Source organism: Epinephelus lanceolatus, chromosome 7, assembly GCF_041903045.1.
Source record: "Epinephelus lanceolatus isolate andai-2023 chromosome 7, ASM4190304v1, whole genome shotgun sequence".
Taxonomy (NCBI): domain Eukaryota; kingdom Metazoa; phylum Chordata; class Actinopteri; order Perciformes; family Serranidae; genus Epinephelus; species Epinephelus lanceolatus.
Window position 1 is genome coordinate 8,931,579 of NC_135740.1, and position 22,161 is coordinate 8,953,739.

General features: G+C 39.9%; 1 protein-coding gene across 3 annotated transcripts in view; it reads right to left on the reverse strand.

Moving 5' to 3' along the window:
- gabra2b (gamma-aminobutyric acid type A receptor subunit alpha2b) overlaps positions 1-22,161 on the reverse strand; it is a 48,122-nt gene that overhangs the window by 20,188 nt on the left and 5,773 nt on the right. For all 3 annotated transcript variants that reach the window (XM_033633644.2, XM_033633643.2, XM_033633645.2), the window contains exons 4-7: positions 9,312-9,379; positions 5,928-6,148; positions 4,163-4,245; positions 3,113-3,256 (exon numbers count right to left, since the gene is read on the reverse strand). In XM_033633644.2, the coding sequence (XP_033489535.2) occupies positions 3,113-3,256; positions 4,163-4,245; positions 5,928-6,148; positions 9,312-9,379 (516 nt within the window). The remainder of the gene's footprint in view (positions 1-3,112; positions 3,257-4,162; positions 4,246-5,927; positions 6,149-9,311; positions 9,380-22,161) is intronic.

Genomic DNA, 22,161 nt, shown 5'->3' on the forward strand with positions numbered 1-22,161 from the left:
CTTGTCACAGCAGCAGCTCACCTGTCATGTTGCTTTCTGGACCTGCAGGCCATGCTAAATGCAGATCAACAAAATACAGAACAAGGTAGGAAATTCGAGATGCATGACTGCCAAATCCCTGTTTTGTTGAATCTTTGTCATGCAGAGGAAGCCAGAACAAATGTTTCCCTGCATTTTTCAAGCCAAATGAAGTGAGTAACAAAAAGACAAAACTTAGCGAGCGTTTCACAGCAAGCTACGGCCGCCTCCTGCAACATGTAGGAGGTGGACAAGTTCAACATCCACCCAAACAAGCACAAAATTTTCACAGCTTGATTTTCACACTCACACACGTTGGAGCTGAGGTAATAAAGATATCTGGGTTCATGGTGCCACAAAATTAAGCAGATCGAAGCTATAGATGTGATCACAGTTTTCAGATTGTGCACAGGTTTTGTTGCTAAAGGGTGTATTAGAATCTAAATTAAATACCTACATTTAGCTGCATGCCAGCTGGCAGTTATCGAGGAAAACCTGGTCTATTTCAGTAGAGTGGCCTCAAAACTTCTTAGGTATTTGAAAACAACAATTCTGGGGTTTCTTTACCATTTCTGAGACATTTTCTAAGGTAGAGGAACATTATCTGCAGAAGATGGAGGTCAGTAGGAGTCATGAGTTGAACTTCAGGGTCCCAGATTGTAAGAAAACAGATTATCATGTCTTTTTTAAATATATATATCAAGCAGGAACAGGTGCTATATAAATACAGTTTAACACACATTAGAATGCTTGTTTTGTGTCTCCACTGTGAAAAGCTATGGATGGTATAGAACCGTTCCATACAGTCACTATTTTTGGTCACCCCTCTGTTGGGGTACTGATACTAAAAGGCGGAGTTAGAAACACTGCAGTTTGTTAACTGGTCAGTGGTGAACTGCCCTTGCTCAGAGGTGATTTGTGGCTAGTTTTGAAGGCGAAGCACGATTTATACCTCTGTGTCGAATCAACGCCGTAACCTACACCATAGTCTGATGTGCACCTCCTCAGAAATATAACTACACGTCACAGTGACGCAGACCTCCTGACTATTTTTGTAAGCTACAACCATTTCCCTCAGTGGAAACAAAGCTGTAATTTACTTCTTTTTTTCACAGATAGCAAAGAATAATTTGTGAAGACAATAAAGCCTCCACAAAATAATATTTTAAGTCTTGTGAGTGATTTTTGGCTTCATCTAAGTAGAGAAAATCTCTGCTAGTCACTAGGCTAACTTATACAATGTAAAATGCCATAGGCTTGTGCTAAAAATGTTAGCATGTTGTATTTTTTTGGAAAACGTGTTTAGTATAAGACAGTTGTTTCGTGGGTGAACCTTGTGAGTTGTAATGGAGCCTGATTTTGTAACGTTATCTTTGTTAAATGTTGCTGTGGTCACTGGATTCACACGAGTAAAGGAAAAGTCCACTAGCCGCCAGGCTAATTTATACAATGTAAATTGCCATAGGCTTGTGCTAATAACGTTAGCATGTTGTATTTGTGGGGAAAATGTATCCAGTAAAAGACAAGTGTTTTGTCTATGAATCTTATTAGTTATGATGACACTGATTTTGTTCTTGTAATTGAAATTGTCATTAATGTGTGTTTAAGGTGTGTTTTATATTCAGTAAACTTTATAGCACTTCACAGAAACTTCGCCACCGACTAGTGTTTTGTAGGTGTACTGTAGCTGGAGGTGCAGAGTGACACAGACACACCATCGCACATGTATGAATGCTCACAACTTGCATAGACTGAGGTGTAGGCTCTGCATAGAGCTGACGCATAAGTATAAATCCACCTTAATGTAATCACTGTTCATACAGCGGCAAGTTTCACACAAAGGACATAAGTAAATTATAACTTTAAAGTGACAGGATGTTTTGCTTCCTCTTAATTTTTACTAGTTAGCTGCAGTTAACAGTTAAACGCTTTAACACAAACAGTTAGCAGCTATGGACTAAGAGGAAATAATTTAATTCACTGTGCCGTTTAAAGGCTACTGCCAGCAGCTACTAGCAACTTTTAAGGTGGAAAGTTTTCTTGCATTTTACTCAATGCATGACTTGACCATATGAATACGTTATAACACCTTAAATGTCAATATGACAACTTTGACAGTTACATTAGTTTTTATTGTCTCTCTTGGATGACTTACACTTAATTGATGATTGGATCTTCAAGCACTTAAAAAAATGTACATAAATTTCACCCAGATTATGCAAAGTTCATGTATTCTATTTCCTCACCAGAAGAAAAAACATAACGGTGCGTCAAGCCAGTGTGCTCCAGCAGCACTAAACCCCTGCTCTTTCTCGACAAGGACTCAATGCACAAAACTGCTATTTTTAAATATCCCATTGAGAGAGAAAGTCTCATTCCAGGCTGCTCTTTTTTGTTCTGAAAATGTCAGCGTGCAATCCCATTCCATGGATGATTAACAGGGTGCAGACGCCCCTCTGCATCAGCAGTGAAGAGGACATACAGAGAGAGCTGGACAGAGCAGTGAGTAACAATAATCCCAACTACATTTAAGTTTACTTCTACAGCGGATACACTCAACAGATCCATAGTTAAGGTACACATCCGTACGGTTCTAAAGGTACTATACCTACAGATTTTGGTGGAAACACAGCTTAAATGGGTCCCATTCCTGATTAAATTGTTTGTCATTGTCTGTGAATTACATCAGCTGACAGGAACATGGAAAGTCAACATGGACTCAAGCTGTTTCCTAGCAATGCAATCCCAGAGAAGCAGTCCATAACAGAAGAAGGTGCCGCTACACTCATTCATCATGATGGTGCAAAGATGCCAAGAGCGCAGATATGGAAAGCTCTAATACACTGACCAATCAGAGCAGGATGTACTTAAGTGGATCTTAAAGAGACAGACACTAAAACAGAATGTTTCAGGCAGAGGGCGAACACAAATATATTTAGGCAAACAGTATGAGAGAAATAATGTGTTTTTGACAATTAAATCATGTAAACATGTTATAGTAGAAACCCCCAATTCAAGTATGAACCTGAGAATGAGAATAATATGGGCCCTTTAATCCCTTTTAGACTTCTAAAAGACCTCCACAGAAGCTTACCTGTACTTGATTTGATAGTTTCTTGTCCGACTGTTTGTCCAAGCAGGTCATACTGGTTCAGGCGGGAGCTTTCTCCTTCCACCACCACAGAGTCAGAAGCATTTCGAGTCCAAGCATAAGTCACTTCGGAGATTGTGTAGGCATCTAACAAAAAAAAAAAAAAAGAGGAGAGGAGAGGAGAGGATAAACCCATAGGGGATAAATCTGGGGCAGCCACAGCTATTGATGATTTTTTGAGAAATTATTTCAGTGACCCAAATGAAAAGCCCCCTCTACATTGTGTTTGAAGCTGGGTTTCTAGAAAAATAGAGTGAATACTGTAGAGAGAAAAAAATCTCTCAGTGGCTGAAGATGGAATTCATAAAACGCCAACAAGCAATTGATGCACAGTGACATTTGCCCTTTTCAATCAGTCACAGCATACACTGAATATGAAATTTGAAAGCGAACCTGATGAAATAGAAAAACAGATTTTTTCCCTCAGTATACAGTTATTGAAATGTTCTGCCAATCATGTTATGCTACAGATTTTTGCAACAAATGAGCTTCGTGTGAAATACTGTAGGTCACAACATAAATGCATTCAAAGTAGTTAATTAATGTGAGCAGTCAAGGCATTTCAGACATGACCCACCATGTACTGATGCACTGATACTTAATAATCCCTTATTTTTAAATCAATATCTTAAGAACAGCTTAAAGCAAAAAATCTTCATCCAAATGTAAAGAAGCCATGGCAATAAAATAGTGATTAAAACAGATCTAAAACTTATAAAATAAAACATTTGGATGAGTTTAAAGTCCTTTTCACCATACTTCCCAGTGACATTTCCACTCAGTCCTTTACCTCAGTCAGTTAATCTGTTTAATTGCTGCATATTTTTGTTCATATTTGAAGGGCTACTGCCAGAGAAGTGAGCCATGCATTCCAGCTTCACTCAGTTCTTAGGCTGCTCTCTTGCCAAAGAACCAGCGAGGAGAAAAAAAGAAAAAGAAAATAGCATTTTACTTAAAGGTCCCTGAGGCGCTATCATCATCAGAGTTACTCACAGCTGCCAAATTTTAGCGGACAGGAATGAAAGTCCATGGGGAAATCCTCCAGATGCATTGGGCACTCTGCATGCACAGTTAACCTGCATCCAATTCACAGAAAATTAAGGAGACTTTGCAAATGCATGAAAAGTAAACAGCACAGATTAGGCACGGTCTCAAAAAGAAGAAAAAAAAAAAACTCACAAGCCTCATGCACTATTCAAGACACATCCCATCTGTAATGCCTTGAAACAAAAATAATTCATCTTAACTGTAATCAGCAGAGCAAAGTAAACAAGGTGCTGCAGAGACCAGCAGAAATCCAAACACTAATGTGTGTCTACATGAGATTGTAGGTTAGCTCTTTGATAAGAAACTGTATTGTTTGCAGCTTCACTATTGTACAACCACTGTGGAAACAATCTACAACTGTTTATCATTTAAATTGATTTTGTTGACAGGCACGTTGACAAAAAGTTGCTACATTGCATAAAATTGGATGCACAAAGAATACATTTGAACATGGAGTCTGTATAGCTTCTGGACATACTTCTGTCCGCACCACACATGCTTTAGTACAATATGTGTTCTGTCCAAGTTAGAGAGAATTAGCTGAGACTAAATATGAATATGAATAAATATGAGTCTACAGCCAGCAGCCTGTTAGCTTAGCTTAGCACAAAAACAAGGGGAAACAGCCAACTTTCTTTGTTTAATCTGCCAAAAACCCAAAGTGTAAAATGCCAAGTTGTGGTTTCATGTGCCAGACTACTAAAGAGATAGTTCTGATCTTTTAAAGTAGGGTTGTATGAGGTACTTATCCATAATCAGTATATTACCTACAATAGATGGCGGTTGGCACGCCCCCAGTTTGGAGAAGCAGGCAGGAGTAATGCCACAGAAGGTAAGCAATGTACTGTTGTGGATGAGAGCAGCAGCAAAACATATTTTAGCCACCTAAAAAATCCAAAATCAGTTGACATGTATGCTACATTGAGAATATTTTCACCACTTTACCTTGCCAAAGCCAGTCCCTTACAACTGGGAACGTGTTAACAGCCTAAGTTCTCCGTCTATGCTCTCATCAAAGCCACCAGACTCCATTGAGAACAACTGTAATTTTAGCTCACTGAATACGGGAGGTGTTGGTCTACATCTGCCTCAATCACTTAGTTAGTATGTGTTATTGTCGGACTTCCGTGAATCCATACTAATCCATTAAAACACCAAATTCACACAAAAACTAGAGGAGAATAGACTGAGGCAACTGACCAGCAGCTCCTGTGTTCAGCGATGTTAAATTACTGTTGGTCTGGCTTTGAAAAGAGCAATGTAACCACTTCAATTCCCCGTTGGAAAGGGTTGTCCGTAGCAAAGTAATGCTGTGAAAATATTTTAAATATAGCATACATTTAAACTGCATCTGGCTTTTTTTATGTACATTGCTAGCTTGTGGTGGTACTCCAGCCTGCCTTCTCAAACTGGGGGCGTGTCACCCACCATCTACTGCAGGTAATACACTAACTATGGATAAGTACTTCATACAACCCCACTTAAAAAAACACAAACTATCCCTTTAAAATCATGGGCTGCCAGCAGTGACTTCATATGTAGTGTACAAACATAAGAGTGGTGTCTTCTCATCTAACTTGGCAAAAAAGCAATGAAGTGTATTACCTACAATGATAAACTATTCCTATAAATCTATCTCAGCACATTAAACATGAATATAGTGAATACTTTGTGACTTTCTCTTCATACATGCTCATTGGACTTGAATTACCTCATGGTGTACAGCAGCGTCCCGTCATCTTTGATCCTCAACAGTTTATTAGGCATGGTCATGTTATGAGCCACAGACTTTTTCCCATTGTGGAAGAAGGTGTCCGGAGTCCAGATTTTACTCGCCATCAGGTTGTTGAGAGGCAGAATATTCATTGGTCCGTGAAATTTCAACCTCTCATCCTTCCAGCTTTGCCGGAAGAAAACATCTATGGTGTACTCCTGTGGGCAGAGGAGTTAAATAAGTAAATAATCAAACTGTGTTTTGACTCTTTTTTTATGCTTCAGCTTCCCGATATGAAAATGAGTCCCATATCTGCTAAAAAAAAAAATCAAATAAAACACAGGGTACTCTTCGCTACCCTGTTTCTTCGGAGCCTACAAGCAGGAGTTCTTCACGACTGACTTCACCTGCCACTTTAAAACCTGGGCATTGAATGGCTTTCTCTATTTGTCAAAGCTCCATCAAGGTGAGTCTCACGCTCTCCGTGTTCCTCTCAGCCCTCTGAGCCGGTGTTTTCCTAAGCTGGTTCTGAGGCCAAGACAACCCCTTGACCTACAATCCTCCGTTGTCAGAAGAAACTGCACACAAGGAAGGATTTAGGGCAGAAAGCCCTGCACTGCGAAATGTGTGTATGTGTGAGTGAGTGTGTGTTTGTGTGATTCACACACACACAGCAAGTTAAAGTGAGAAGGAGATAAATTCCTCCAGAGTGTTTTTTGCTGTCACAGTTGAAAGGCCTCTGACATTTAGATCACAGGGCACTGAAACTGAAAACAAAAGTAGAGACTCTCTTTTGTGGTGCAGCAGCTCTTACAGTAAATTACAGTAAAGGTTTAGTGCAATATGGGTATCAGGGTTTTTTTGTTTTGTTTTTTACCGTGTTGGGTATTGGTTACAGTAACATTTTACCCACTAAAGTACTAATCCAGCCCGAGGAGAAAATGTTGGCATTGTATGTTTCTACATACCATAAATATGTTACATTTGTTCGTTTGATATGTATGTGTCAGCCTTTCTAAAGTGACGTAGTAAATGAGCTGACTTTGTCTTCAGTAGGTGGAGGTGATGGTGGATGGCTTGTCACCTAGGCAAGATGCCTGCCAAGCCGCAGATCACTGTTCAACACCAACAAACAACAAGACTAGTTGTTCTGTAAGTCATCTCTGCCTTTCCAGCAGCTTTTTAGGCACCAAACATGCAAGTTTGTAGTGACCTGACGCTGTTTTTCAGACAGGACAGTGTCACAAAAAGCAGTTGTTTTTTACAGAGCAGTCAACAGCTTCTCCAACTGTACTGCTGAAACTGGATCTTTTCAGTTACATGTTTTTTTTCCTAATCATAACCAAGTGGTTTTTGGTTCTAAACTTAACCACATAGTAACCACAGCACTATTAAAATGTAAATTTTCAACCATCTGCTACATAATACCATACAACGCATCTATGGTTTGTGGAAACGTGCAATGCCAACATTGTTTTCTGGTGACTGGGCTGAAAGTACTTGAGATCTGGGAACACAACAATATTTCTCCAACAAATCTATTTCTAGTTCAAGTCTTGTCTGAGAAGCTAAAGTCTGATGTTGGTTATTATTCTTATTTGGTCCAGAAATGATTAAAAACACATTAATTAGCAACATAATGTTATCTATTATGAGTAAATCCTACATAACACATCGTGCTCCCATAAATAATCACTGGCCAAATGTGTATTGATCCGCAACTGAAAATAGTCCCTGAACAAATGTACCATTTCCTCCTTGTTTCCACCATATTTGCTAAAAACTACAGTGCCCAGCTCTTTTAGGGAAATTACTGAGCCTTTTTCAAAATGAAACTGTATATCTGTGACATGTTTTTAAAGATATACGTCTTCAATATTAACAAATGGGCCTCAGGCTGAGTGCCACAGGCAGGGTAGGAAAGTCATGAAGTACTTAAAGACACATTTCTATTTTTTCCCCATGTGGTTTTTTGACAAGAAGAAAAACATGGAACACCTCCAGACTTACTGTCACCTATAAAACCTTTCTGATCACCTCACTGCTTGTGATTCTTGTCCCGTTCGAATTGTTGTAAAACAGAATTATCCTTTCAGACATGGTGTTACTACACAGACCACACCTACAGTTCCAACTCATAAAGCTGCAGCCAAAGAATATGCAGCTGTTTTGCCTCTATTTTTAAAGATTACACTACGTTTTCCTCCTTTTCTTCTTCTACTTAAGATTTTCCTTTCATTTTCCAGCTTTGGCTGTCAGTAGACCTCTCATAAATCCTCTAAAGCAGACCGCCTCAGCAATCGGCTGTATTGCTCGACAGTATCTGAATAAATCAGTCAGGTCAGAGGGGAATACATTTCAGGTTGTGCAAGACTACAACCTGCAATAAATCACATATGTTCAGCCTTAGGCTTTATTCTGCTATACTGTTTTACTCATGAATGAATAATAATATATATAATTTTCAAACCTGAAAATATATTGATGTGATATTACCCCATGTTTTCTTTTTATTCTGACATATTAGTGGCTTACTTCTTGGGCTGTAAGCTCTAATGGCTGTGACTACAGTATTCAGTGATGACCTCTGCCAGTGAAATTGGAGGAGATGATGTTTTCAGCCCTGTCAGCTGTTTGTCTGTCTGTCCATCTGTTTGATTGCAAAATAAAAATTAAAAAAAAGAGAGACATGAGGGATGACTTAGCTGAAATTTAGTGGACGGATCACCCTCACATGTGGGTGGTGTCTGGGATCTGGGATTTCAACCATGAGATAATTTTTATTTTTTAGTCCAAACGACTTATTATTCTGTGTCCGAGACCTGCTTCGCCTAAGTGGTGTTTTATGTTCAGCTGAGTGCCTTCTAGTTTACATATCTTTCAGAGGCTACTGCATTGAACTCCAACATCATAACTGCTAAATCAATAGATCAATCACTTGGAAAATGGGTCTTCAACAATAGGAGGGACGCTGATGACATGATGTGAGGGTGGGCACGTGTTTCAGAATGATAAACAGGAAAGCCCAGGATAAACAAAGGAGTGACTTGAATAATAAGAGGACTTTCAATAATTTATAAGATGAAAATTGTCAGATGAATAGACATCGTGCTGTAGTGTGGAAAAAAACTCATCCCACTTCAGTATTGTGGCGTGTGTGGGGAGAAAGAGAGGGACATGCTGCAATTATAAAAGGAGGGGAAGCCGTAATGATTCTACAAATACAGCAAATGAAGCATCTTTTCCTCCTTAAAGTTATGAAGTTTGGTATGAACAGAGAGTACTCCTCCGAGTGATGTTGTTCTCTAAGTGTTTATACACCAGCAAAGATGTGGGTGGATAATTAAACTCAATAAATAAATGTCCAATATCTGCTCTCACCATGTCTGTGTCTGAAACTGGTCCAAAGCTGGTGACGTAGATGTTTGTCTTCACCTCAGTTATCCTGTCTGGATAAGAGACAACAATCAAAACAAAGTTAAAATGCTGCAAAAAAAGGTTAAAAGGTATAGAGGTGGTGAATGTTACGTTACAAGCTTTTGATTGTATTGTTTAAAGGAGAGAACAGAGGCAGTTAAGGAGTCTTTTTATGGGCTTTGAAAAAACAATTAGTTTAAAGTTTACGTAAAGCAAAAATAAATATGCGTGAAATGAGTTTGTCACAGGGCAGCATGGTGGTGCGGTGGTTAGCACTCTGGCCCCAAAGCAAGAGGCTCCTGGGTTTGAATCCACCGGCCGGCCAGGGCCCTTCTGTGTGGAGTTTGCATGTTCTCCCCGTGTCAGCATGGGTTTTCTCCGGGTACTCTGGCTTCCTGCCACAATCCAAACACATGCAGGTTGACTGGTGACTCTAAATGGCCTGTAGGTGTGAATGTGAGCGTGAATGGTTGTCTGTCTCCCACCTCTCACCCAACGACACCCAGATGGGCTCCAGCACACCTGCAACGCTTTACCAGGATAAGCAGTTACAGAAAAATGAATGAATGACTTGTCCATCCATTTTCATAACTGTTTATCCTGAGGGTCGCAGGGGGGCTGGAGCCTATCCCAGCTGGCACTGGGTGAGAGGCAGGGTACACCCTGGACAGATCGCCAGACTATCACAGGGCTGACACATAGAGACAGACAACCATTCATGCTCATATTCACAGCTATGGACAATTTAGAGTCACCAATTAACCTGCATGTCTTTGGACTGTGGGAGGAAGCCGGAGCGCCCGGAGAAAACCCACACTGACACAGGGAGAACATGCAAACTCCACACCGTGTCGCTCATGTTATGAATCACTCAGCCAAATTTGAATGATTAAAAAAATCACCATGTATACTGAATTAGAATTCAATAGCAGCTAACCCGGTACTACACATACCCTGAGCCAAAGAAAAGAAGCCTCTCTGCAGCAATAGACAACTTTTAGCAGCTAACAGCAGCTAAAGTTAGCACAAAGCACACACCAACAGCAGTGAGTAGTAACTGCCAGGCTGGGTAGCTGATTCGGGCTGAAAGACTAAAAGTTACATTAGTGACGGCTATTTTGCTTGTGTTTAAATGACTGTGGCATTTAACAGGGATGTTATTCATACTTGTATTTCACCGACAGAGCTAAGAGAGCTTGCGGAATGTAGTGAACTCACTGCACAAGCAGAGGGGGCAAACAAAATGACACTGATGGTGTGCGCTCTGACATTAATAGTAACATAGTTTTCATATAGTAGGGGAGGGGTTATGTTCTCCACCTTCAAGAAAACCCTAAAAACGCATCTCTTCAAAACTGCCTACAACCTCTGAATTCAGTTTACTTCAACCGCCCTTTTTGGACTATTTCCCTAGAGACATAGAGATGCCAGATACCCATAATGTGAATGGAGTGGTGTATAGCCATACTATCGAATGTTTTAGCGGCATCTCAGCACACTGAACTGCCAACTCTGTAAAATACACTGTGCTCAATTTTGCCACACCCAAGACTGTATGGGTTGTAGCTGCTGCTGCGGGAGTGTGAGGTCTGTGCTGCGGGCAATCGAAAGAGTCTGTTTGACTGCACATACACAGTGACAGGGCTAACTCTTAGCACAACATGACTGACGTTACCTAACAGTTATTAACGGTTTAAAGACAGAGTTGAGCTATTTCAGTGTCATTGTTGGTTAGTTGGTGCTTTTTACTGGCTCGGTGTCACGTGTTAGCTGCCGTTGCTGTGTTAGCATACACTAGGCTGACTAAACGTCCTCTTTTGCCCGGACATGTCCACTTTTCACGTCCCGTCCGGGGCGTCCAGGGGGTTTTTATAAACTGATGATAATGTCCGGTTTTCCGTGTGTTTGTGTGTGTGTGTGTGTGTGTGTTAGACTGCGGCACAGGCAGCATATTTCTGTCCGAACCTGAACCAAGCCCGACATTATTTAATGACCAAAGCACTGAGTTTGTGTCACACAGTGGTTACAGGCTATTTAACAGGCCAGGCGTGTGCCGTGGGTGCTCAGCTGCGGAGAGGGAGACCTCCGTGTTTGAGACGGGAGCGGGCGGCGGGAGCGGGCGGCGGGAGTGGGCGGCGGGAGGTCCGACGTTTCTAGCCAGAGGGAGAAATAAAACAAAATAAGATAAAAAAGGAAAAACCTGTCTCCCTCTTTTATTTTATTTTCAGCGTTTAATCAAGGCGGAGGCTGGCGGCTGGAGGTCCGAGACTTCCAGCGAGGGGAGAGGTAGAAACAAACAGCCAATGTGTGTCTGTGTGTGTTATGTTCAGGTGTTGTCACGTAAATAACAGTGCCCAAGCAGTAAACAGGACAGACAATAGGATTTTATTTGTTTTTACACTACATTTTCACTGAAAGCTGACCGAATCCGACCGGATCGCCACACTCTAGTGTGTGTATGTGTCCCCTGTAGGAGCCTATCTGAGTTTCTGTCTTTGAGAGATATTATTTTGTAATATAACTGAATTTTCTATCCGTACATATAAATTTTATATATATAAAAATTATAAGGCATCTTTGAGTAAACTGCGAGTATCATTTAAGTAGGCTTTGTCGTGGCCGGCCGAGTGTCCTCTTTTTTGGAAATCAAAAAATGGTCACCCTAGCATGCACGTACTGGGCAGATATTGACTGACCATTTGCCGGAGGAGAGGCGCTCATGCGACAGCAGCAACAGAAAGTTTACTGATCCAGCAGGTATCAGGATCAGGATTCAGGATCAGACCCCCAGTGTAAAAAGGATCAAATTCAGGTACTGTTTGACTGTAGACGTTCCGATACTGGGTCATTTCAGTCAATATTATAAAAGCACCAACACCCAGCCCTTCTCCTTAGTGAGGTAACCAACTTTACTGTGTCCTGCTGTGTGGAAAATGATTTGCTCTGTTTGATTTGTTTGGCTGCACTGTAAACAAAGATAACAGCTGATCCTGTGTTGTATTTCTGACAACGTGGCTGCTTAGTGATTGTTTGCTGTAGAATTAAATCACACTTGCTGCTACCAGCAGTGACCACAGGTGGCACCAAATCAATGTAGGTATGACATTATAAGGATCACGACTTTCAACACACACAGAAAGAAACGTTATACACCTTCCAACAACACAGGAAGAATGTCAGATTTTACTGTTGCTGATTGTCACTATAAATCAATCTTATTTATTTCTAGGGTCATTTGTATGCTAATCAAGTGGAACTATTTTCTTTTCATACTCAGTTCAGCTATACGTGCCCTGTGCGAAGTCAATTCATGGGCAACTCTTGTAAGATTATATTTAGTGAGGCACAGCGACACATAAGCTATGATTTTAAGCGTATAAAATTTGTCCTAAATGTTCACACTGATGTGACAGATAGGAAGAGCAAAGCTCTCATATGCTCCCTATTCAAGTGATAATGTGCTACTGCACCAGGGCTGCTGCATCAGGTCCATTTGCTTTCTCTACACTCTGTCTCTTTCAATAATTACTGAAGCTCCATCTCTCATGCTCGAACAATTCAAAAAGCTTTCACGTTTTACTCTACACTCTGTACTACACAGCAAACAGCATCTCACATACAATCTAAAGAGATCATTACCCCTCAGTAAAGTGCTCTCATGCATGGCAAGGCAAGCCGCCATTCAAGTCCCTCTAACAGGACATATTATGAAAATGCTGTCTTATTTATACGGTAATGTAAATCAAGGGGAAGTGGCAGGTTGCCAGGTAATAGGTGCAATCCATTTAGCAAGACATACGGTGGGGTGCATTTATTTATGTGAACCCGGCCTTTTTATGTGAATCAGGCTGATCTAAAATGATCAGGTTTTTACTGTGGCTCGTAGAGGCCTCCATTAGTTTGATTTATTTAAAGAGAACTGCTCTTCTTGGGGTCTCACATGAAACACCATCTCGGTAAAAACCATGTTTGACACTAAACGTGGTCATACTCCACTGCTTCTTCTTACATCTTATCATTGGTGTGTACTGTACCTTAAAGCTGGGGTAGGCAGTTTTATTTTGATTTCATTAGGAAAAAATCCCATGATGAACTCTGAGCAAAGTGGACTTTGAAAACTGGACTTCTGCATCTCCTCTTGGCTCTGTATTTAGGCTTTAGAAAATCTAGCCTGTGATGGGAGACTCTGGCCAATCACAGGTCACCTTTGAGAGAGGGCGTTCTTATTGGCTGTTCTACAAATGAAGATGTGAGAAAGTTGCTATTCTAGCATTGGCAACAATTGCCTACACTGCAAAGCAGCCTAAGAAGAAAGAAGATGGACTCATCAAAATGAGAGTCTAAAACAGAGTCTGACAACAAACGAAACAAAACGTGTCAATATCAGCGAAGCATGTCAGACATGGAGAGAAAATGTTGCTAATAGTTTAGCCTTCTGCTAACCAGAGCTAAAGACTCACAGCTGCATCTTCAACTTCAGGTTCATGTAACTTCTGTATTTTGTATTTCCAAAAAGTTATTGACATGTTATTATGAGCAGTTACTTTTGATTAAAGATATTTTGTGTGTTCCAGGGCACTGCTTCACTGTTTTCTATTGTTAATATAATTCTTGTATAATTATTGTTCTCTATTTATTCTGCATATTCAAATGAGAATTGACATCTTTTACTTTTATGAAGCGCTGCTTCCTCTTTCTGAATATGTATTGTTTATGTTGTTGATCATATTTTGTTCTTGTTTGAGGTTTTTGACATACCAAGATAATTATTTATACATTTTATTGGGTGTGTTACAGAGAATCCACTTGAATGATCCTTACTTGGACTCATGGATTGGTTGTTGTTCTTTGTTAAGTGTGTACATACAGTAAATGTGTATGTACCATATATATGCAGGCTTGTTGTCATTTATTAGGTTGAACACATAACTATGCCAGAAGTGTACCAGTGTGCGAGGGATGATTTTTGTTTTATTGTAGCATAAAAAATTACAACCCTGCTACAAAAGCCCACAAGAATAAACAATGAAAAGAGGTCTGTAGGGAACCAAAATCCACCACCAAATGATAGCTCCAGTCCATTTGCATTGCATTAGCGGAGCAAATTTACAGGCAAAACTAACCATATTTGACCAAATGATGCATCCTTGCAGTAGCAAACCTGGAAAAGCACAGCCCTCCGGGTAAATACGTGTCTGCTATTTAAAAATATCCAGAGTGCATTTAATGCCGGAGGACATCAGGACACTTATTTATAGGCACAAGGACAATACCTAAAGTTCATTTATTCAGCAAGAGCAGTCAGAAACATGCGCTTTTCATATAATCTGAATCATGTGGTGCAGATGGGCCTGCTGAACCATGTTTAATCGGTCAGACAAAACCTGTCTGTGTTAGGGGACAGTGCATCCCGCCGTGCAACTATCCAAATGTCAACTTAACTCTTGCCAGTTTGGACAGAGATAAATAGCATCAGCAAAAACCCAGTGTTGTACAGCTTAGAATGACATCAGTCCAGATTAAATGTATTAAACACCTGATATCTTGTAATGTAGGTGAAGGGCTGTGTTTTATGCTTCTGTTTTGTTAGCATTGCATTTTAAGCTGAGTGAGCAGATACTGTGGTTTTAATAGTTGCATGAGCAGCAGTAGACATCTTGACACCAAAATTATTACCCAAAGTATCACCCAGTCAAACCAGAATACATCACCCACAGTTCAAAAAACACAAATGTTCAACAACATCCATTTAGGCTCTGTCTATGACGATACAGATATTTTTTAGAACACACATTTTTTCCACTCTGTAAATTTGAAACAATCTGTCCACACAACTTTTGTTTTACAAAATATCTCCAGCCACAAATAAAACACAAAAATAAATACCAGTGCTCACCAGGTCAGTCTGTGGCGATAAAGGCTACCTCAACAATATGTCAAATATCTGCTTATGTGTCATGAGCTTCATTTCCTTCAGCAGTGTTAACAAATCACACAACTGTAAACAGGAAGCTAATTATTTCTTTATTTATATACCATCAATACTAATTTATCCAACATCTTTTTGGTAAGCAGTCGAAAGTGCTAAATGTGTGGACAAGGTACTGAAAACAAACTGGTAGTTCACCATTGTCTGCCATTGAATTTGCCTAAAGGGCTTCAAAACTGTTAGAACTGGTCCTGCTTTTTACAGTGATAGATGTTTGCATGGTTACATTTATGTTGTGATTTTATTTTTTACACTCCCAGGAAAACAGTGTACTTTGAAGCTGCATTAATTGGTTAGCAGCCCAAAGTGTTAAGTGTTAGCAGACTTTTGTCTTGAGACATAAAGCAACATCAGCATTCATTTGGACTTATTGACTTAGGTCTGCTTTGTGAGAAAACAGGTCTGATGAGAGCAGAGAGACTGAATCAAAAGCTGAAAGATGATGAAATGCCACGTGTAACTGCTGAGTTGAGTGATAACTACAATGAGTTCACACTATAAATGGTCATACATAATCATATTAGATCAAATGTTCATAAGCAAATACTGATCAGTGCAAATTCAAAGAATCCTTGTTTTGATTTTAACTTCTACCTCTCCTTTAAACAGATGCACAAATTGATGTTTACTAACCAAGATAGCGTGGGATGTCTCATACTGTAACCTTAGTTGCTAAACACATTATATTTTTGGGTTATTTTAGTTACTTCAGTCACCATACTAATTTATGTGTTACAAAATACTGTGGAAAGGTGATCACTATAGCAGGAATAATTCCACATTGTTATTTTGGATTTTTAGAATTATTTTGCATTATTACATACAGTAATTACTCCTTTATCATTAATAGCACTTGAACTGTTATTTTATTAGGGCCCGTCCCAATACCCCCCTTAGCCCTACCCCTTGGCCCCACCCCTAGATTTGCGCGTTCCGACGAGTAGTGGGTATGAAACTAGCCCTTCTGAGCGAGGGATTTCAGATGCTGACTTGCCAGCGAGAGGTAGACGTCGCCATGGCTACCACTGAGCAAGAGAGGGGGGAAAAAGTTCATACATGTACGTATAATTTCACAAATAAACATGAAACTTTTGTAAAAACATTTTCAAATAACTGTGTATTTGTGTAGAGAACGGTATAACAATTTTTTTTATTGCTATTCACAATGTCTAGATTGGAGTTGACAGAAAGCTAGCCAGCTAGCTAACGTTACCGTCGTCAGGTTTTTGTCGATTTTTCACATTCCGATAACAAGCCAGCGAGTATAACTATGCTGCCTTGTAATGTTAGAAGTCCCCTGTTGTACATATCTTATTACTCTAATGGCACATTAGAAGCAAGCATAATCGTAGCTCCATTGTAGATGTCAGTTGGAAATGTATGTATGAGGGCGGAAGTGGTTCAGTCCATAGGGACTTGGGTTGGGAACCAGAGGGAAGCCTGTTCGAGTCCCCGTCCGGACCAAAATATGGAGCGTGGACTGGTGGCTGGAGAGGTGCCAGTTCACCTCCTGGGCACTGCCGAGGTGCCCTTGAGCAAGGCACCGAACCCCCCAACCGCTCGGGGCGCCTCACCAAGGGCAGCCCCCTCACTCTGACATCTCTCCACTTTGTGCATGTATAGGTCCTGTTTGTGCATGTGTGTGTCTTTCGGACCTGTGTGTAATTGACAAGCAAGAGTGAAAACACTGAATTTCCCCTCAGGGGGATTAATAAAGTAAATAAACTTAAACTTAACTTAGATGGCTCGCGGCTTCCTGTTTAAAATAGTTACGTATGCGTGAATGTAACCGGCACGGTAACGTAGTGAGTGGTGTCCCAATTCCTAGGGAAAGATTTCAACCCTTCATCTTTCAACCCCCAAGGGCTAAGGGGTAGTGGACAAGGGGAGGTATTGGGATTGGGCCTAACTATAGTTCCTACCAGACATTGCTTTGCAAGGGACAGGTGTTGGTGTAACAGACTCCAGGTAACGTGCTGCAGTTAACAGTGAAGCTGGATGTACGCTGCCCTACTGTATTTTCATGTGAATTAAAGAAGATAAAACAAGAGAAACTGTAGCCTGCTTATTGCCCACAGGCCAAAAGGACTGGGGAATGCTTCTGAACAAGAAAGTAGGGTTACAATACCAAAGACATGTGAGAGGCTAACTTGTGTTTGAAAGTTGGGAGCATTTTTGTCTTAACTTTCTCCTGCTGGATAAGTAACCCAACAACATTATTTACTTCAGTTCTCATGTCAAATCGACAGATCAGCTGGAATTTGACATCAAAATCTTGCTTTTAAGCCAGAACATAATGCATAGCTCTGAGTGTGAAGTTCTAGTTAGCTGACAAATTTTTGGGGTGGAAAACAAATTAGTAGCAGAAGTGTGAATATGAACAGAAGTGAGCTGCCTCGCAGTCACACTAATGATGATGTGGGAGCAACTGTGCTTTCTGCATTCGCTCTCTGCAGCCTGGCTTGATTTCAGTGAAAGTGACAGAAACCAATTGCTGCATTTTAAAAGAGCTTGGTATTGCTTCAACACTCGAAACAGAGGACAAGTATCAAAAATAAATGCTGGATTAAACCAGTTAGGGTTACAATTTAGTCCACAGTAGCTACATTACAGTCTCTGTATTGGAGAAAAATGTTTTTGCTTGTGAAAGCAATAGGTCTGTTTAGACATCAAATGGCTGTGATTATGTTGTATTTGCTACAAATAAAGTCAAGAGAAATGTGCAGCCTAAGACCACACAGTAATTCATTCATTGTTGAAACGATTACAGTTGTTTTTTGTTCTCTCCCCTGAAACCCTCTAGTGGCCCCAAGGGGACACATGGGTTCATCTTGAAAACCTCTGCCCTAGATTAATCTTTTCCATCTTTATCATTTGATTATCAGCAGGAGCTGTAAAATGTTTCAACCTACATCTCTTGTTCACGGCAATAAGACACAGCAGCGAGCTGGGATAGAGTTAAATGTAACACACCTTAAGAAAAACAACTAAACAGTAAGTCATCATTACACCTTGATATAGGAGCATACCATTTTGTGCACAATTTAATGCAATCCATGGTAACAGCCCTGCAACTAATTTAACCTGGCTGAAACTGTGTCTGAGCAGGCTGTTCTCATGCACTGTTCGTATATATACCTGCAAAAGGTAATGTACCATAATTCATGTATAACCCACATAATCATGAGCCAGTAATTCATGTATAACCCACACAATCAGAAAGGCTGCGATCACCTGAACAATGTTCTGATGGAAGTAAAGAAAGTGGTACAAAGACTGAATATCCATGTAAGGAGGCAGGTGTGGGTGGTGGATGGGTCAAACAAACACAGGACTTTCCTTTTGGTGTGAAACCAAGTGAACTTTGAGTTATTTTGAGGTACATTGTCACCATGTTTCTATTCCTTGACCTAACCTACATAATTTTACATTAAGTACGCAAAATTACATTACACACGTGACGTGACAGTGGGTCACTAATTCATTAGATATCATACCAACCACTGCATGAGAATATATTTGTCTGAAAGGTGCTGCAGTTATTTATTTGTTTTTTTTTTAAGCTGTAGGTTGTGGTCTTATTATGGGTATAGGTTTTGGGGGGGGGGGGGGGGGGGGGGCGTGCAGAGGAAACACGCCCCTCAGTGAAACATAGCAATTAGCGGAGGATTTTATTCTGATGAAATGGAAATAAAAGACATTATTACGTTAAATTGATGCAGAAAAGGCACACATTTGTCCATAAAAATTCACAAGAATGCAGAAGATTGTTAGACTGTTAGCTGGTCAATATGCTGTCATCAGCTGAAAACAGCAGTTGGTGTTATTTGGCACTTGTCAATGTCCTATGTGACGGTTGGTCCTTGTGGTATTTGTCCTGCTCCTTCTCCACTCTTTTACCCAAAATTTGTAAATCTCATTTTTAATTGGAAAAAACAATAAATAATCACAGAAGACATTCAGATGTGTCGGATTTATCATTATGGATTATTTTAGTTAGTCTTCAAAAAGACACAGCACTTCAAGGCTGCATTATAAAGCTTCTGAAATGAAAAGGATCACACAAGAGCCCTTGTTGGAGCTGCGGAATGGCTAACATTAGCTTCTGGGCTAATAACAGTAATCTCTCGCATGCAGCATTACAGATACTATATTTATTGTTAGTACCATTATTTTGTATATGACATAGTCACATCGAGAGTAACCTTCTACAGTGTCCAGTATGTAAGAATTTTCTAATCAGTCCAACGCTTGATGGTGAGACAGACTCGTGTATGCAGCTCAGCTTGATGCTCCCAGTGATACACTGCACAGTTTATTTTCAGATAATGCATTGTATTCAGTGGACATCATATTTATTTTTCACTCGAGGCATTCCACTTGCCTGAGCACAGAGTTAACTTGCCCTGGGCAAGTGTTAATGTCGAGCCCTGTGACAGGAAAAAAGAAATGCTTTGGTGGACATAGAGCACTACTAGGTAGAGTGCACTGTGGCCGATTTACTTAACTTAGAGATAACCTGCAGAATTTTTTTCCCCATCGACCAATTGATTGGTTGAAGAGTAAGTATATTTTCAATCAACCAAGATTTTCTTTTGTCAGTGACAACCCTGCCTATTTCATATGTGTGTCCCCCAGTGATGACACAAAACCTACACCCCTAGGTCTTGTAATTTTGAATTTATTGTATTATCTCATTCAGGTGTTCCTGTTATTTTGACCACACATCTTAGCTGTCTTTGAATTATCATGTATTAAAGTAAAATACAGAGATGAGGCACAATATAGCCACAAAGTCAAATGACTATGGAGAAAAATACAGTTTGTAATGCTCTGTGTGTATTAAGGTACCTGATGTGTAATGATGCTGTAAATAAAAACCTGTATACTTGAATATTCATACTGAGAGAGATTGCATTCAGTATATTGATGCAATGGGATTCGGGCTCCTTTTTTGTGGGTGTACACCACTTAAACATGAAAACTGTCTGACTCTGTATCCCAGAATATACTGTATGTCTAAGTGAACACACTCATGCAGCTGTGATGAGGCTCTTTTTCAGCCATTAAGAACGTGTTACAAACTAAAGCTCAGTGAAGCGTTAACATGTTTTTCCACAGATGAGACATAAAGACCTAATGTGTCTACAATGTGGAAAACTCCATCTGAGGTCATTTCTCTGTTCCTAGACTGAATTCTGCTCCATGAATGTAGCCTGTGTACATTAATGGCTACAGTATAGTGCTGCATCTTGAGTGTTGGGAGTTTTACTCCCACCGGACATGAACCTGATAAAAATGTATGTTCTCATGGTACTGTGCGACTGTTTTATTTATATGTTTTATTTCAGATTGCTGTTCTCTCCTAAGACTGCCTTTAATGTGATTACTTCTCCAGAGCTGTCAGATGGAGGAAAGTCATTAGTTAATGTCGTCAAAATCAATAGCTTCATTGATTCAGTCCTATACATTTACAATGGACAACAAAAATCTTGTCAAACGTACCAGGGCCAAATATATTTTTATTATATTTAGAGATGCATTAGGTTTGGTGCATAAACCATTTTTGATGGAAGGTTTCCATGACATATGATAATTAAGTGCTTAAAAGTAAAATATTAAGCAATAGTGTTGTAATAGGCTAACATGTATGCCTTTCCTACACAGTAAATAAGCTAGCAGCACCATTACTGTAGGTCCAGTTGCACAGGCTGAGCACTGCCAAGCTAAAGGAGGTCTGTTCCCCATATGGCAGCTCCTGGACTGGGCTGATGGCCCCAGGAATTTGAATTTCAAATGGAACCAAATCCTGAGGGAGGAGCTCAGCTTTGGGGTGAGGGGCCAGCTGGAAATGAGATGCCAAACATGGAGGATGATGGGAGAGGTGAGGATGGAGAGGGAAGCACTGTGGCGCACTGAGGCCACAGACGTGACTCTCATCCACACAAAACACAGAGTGTGTCTTCTGCAGAGAGTGGAAAATACTGAAGCCTATCATACTTTTGTGGCTTGAAATTTACTGTATCAAACCTCACAGGCACCAAGGAAAATCATTTTTTAATAGCTACATTTCACTAAAACATAAAAAATATATTATATTGTATATTATACAACATATTATTATTATTATATTCTATTATTTAATTTTTCATTTTGAGATCTTTTGTTGAGCTCTTCCAACATGTAGATTTACTTGTATTGCAAAATGACATTAATCACATCACACAACCCATGTGATTATACACAAATCTGGCAACCTCTTTGTGTGTTAGCTGCCATCTTGCAGCAAGATGTCGCATGATGTGGCAAGTCGCAGTGTCCGCTGCTGCTTGCAGCAAAGGTTATCAATTTTCTAAATTAACTCAGATAACTGATGACAGATTTTAGCATAAAATGTAGTTTTCTATGTTTAAAAAAAATCCCTTCTACTAAACATAGGCCAGTGTTTGGGTTTAATGAGCATGTTAACTAGTGACTTTAAGCCAAATAACATCCATGCTTTCTCATAGTAATATACATAAATGGTTGGTGTAAATAATAAACAAATTAGTTTGTATTCAAAATTGATTAACATAGAACTGAAGGCTTAAATGAGGACACATATATGTCCTGTTTGTGTTCTCAACAGCTGCTGTAGCGACAAGCAACCACGATGCATTTGGCTTAGAGTCACAAGTTAACACTCACTCGTTAAACTGAAACACAGAACAACATCGTCCTACATGTTCTGTTTCTGATGCCAACTAAATTATGTTTACTTTGTGGTGTTACTTTAAGGCAACTAACTAAATACAATAACGCCACATAGTTGATTAACTGGTTAAT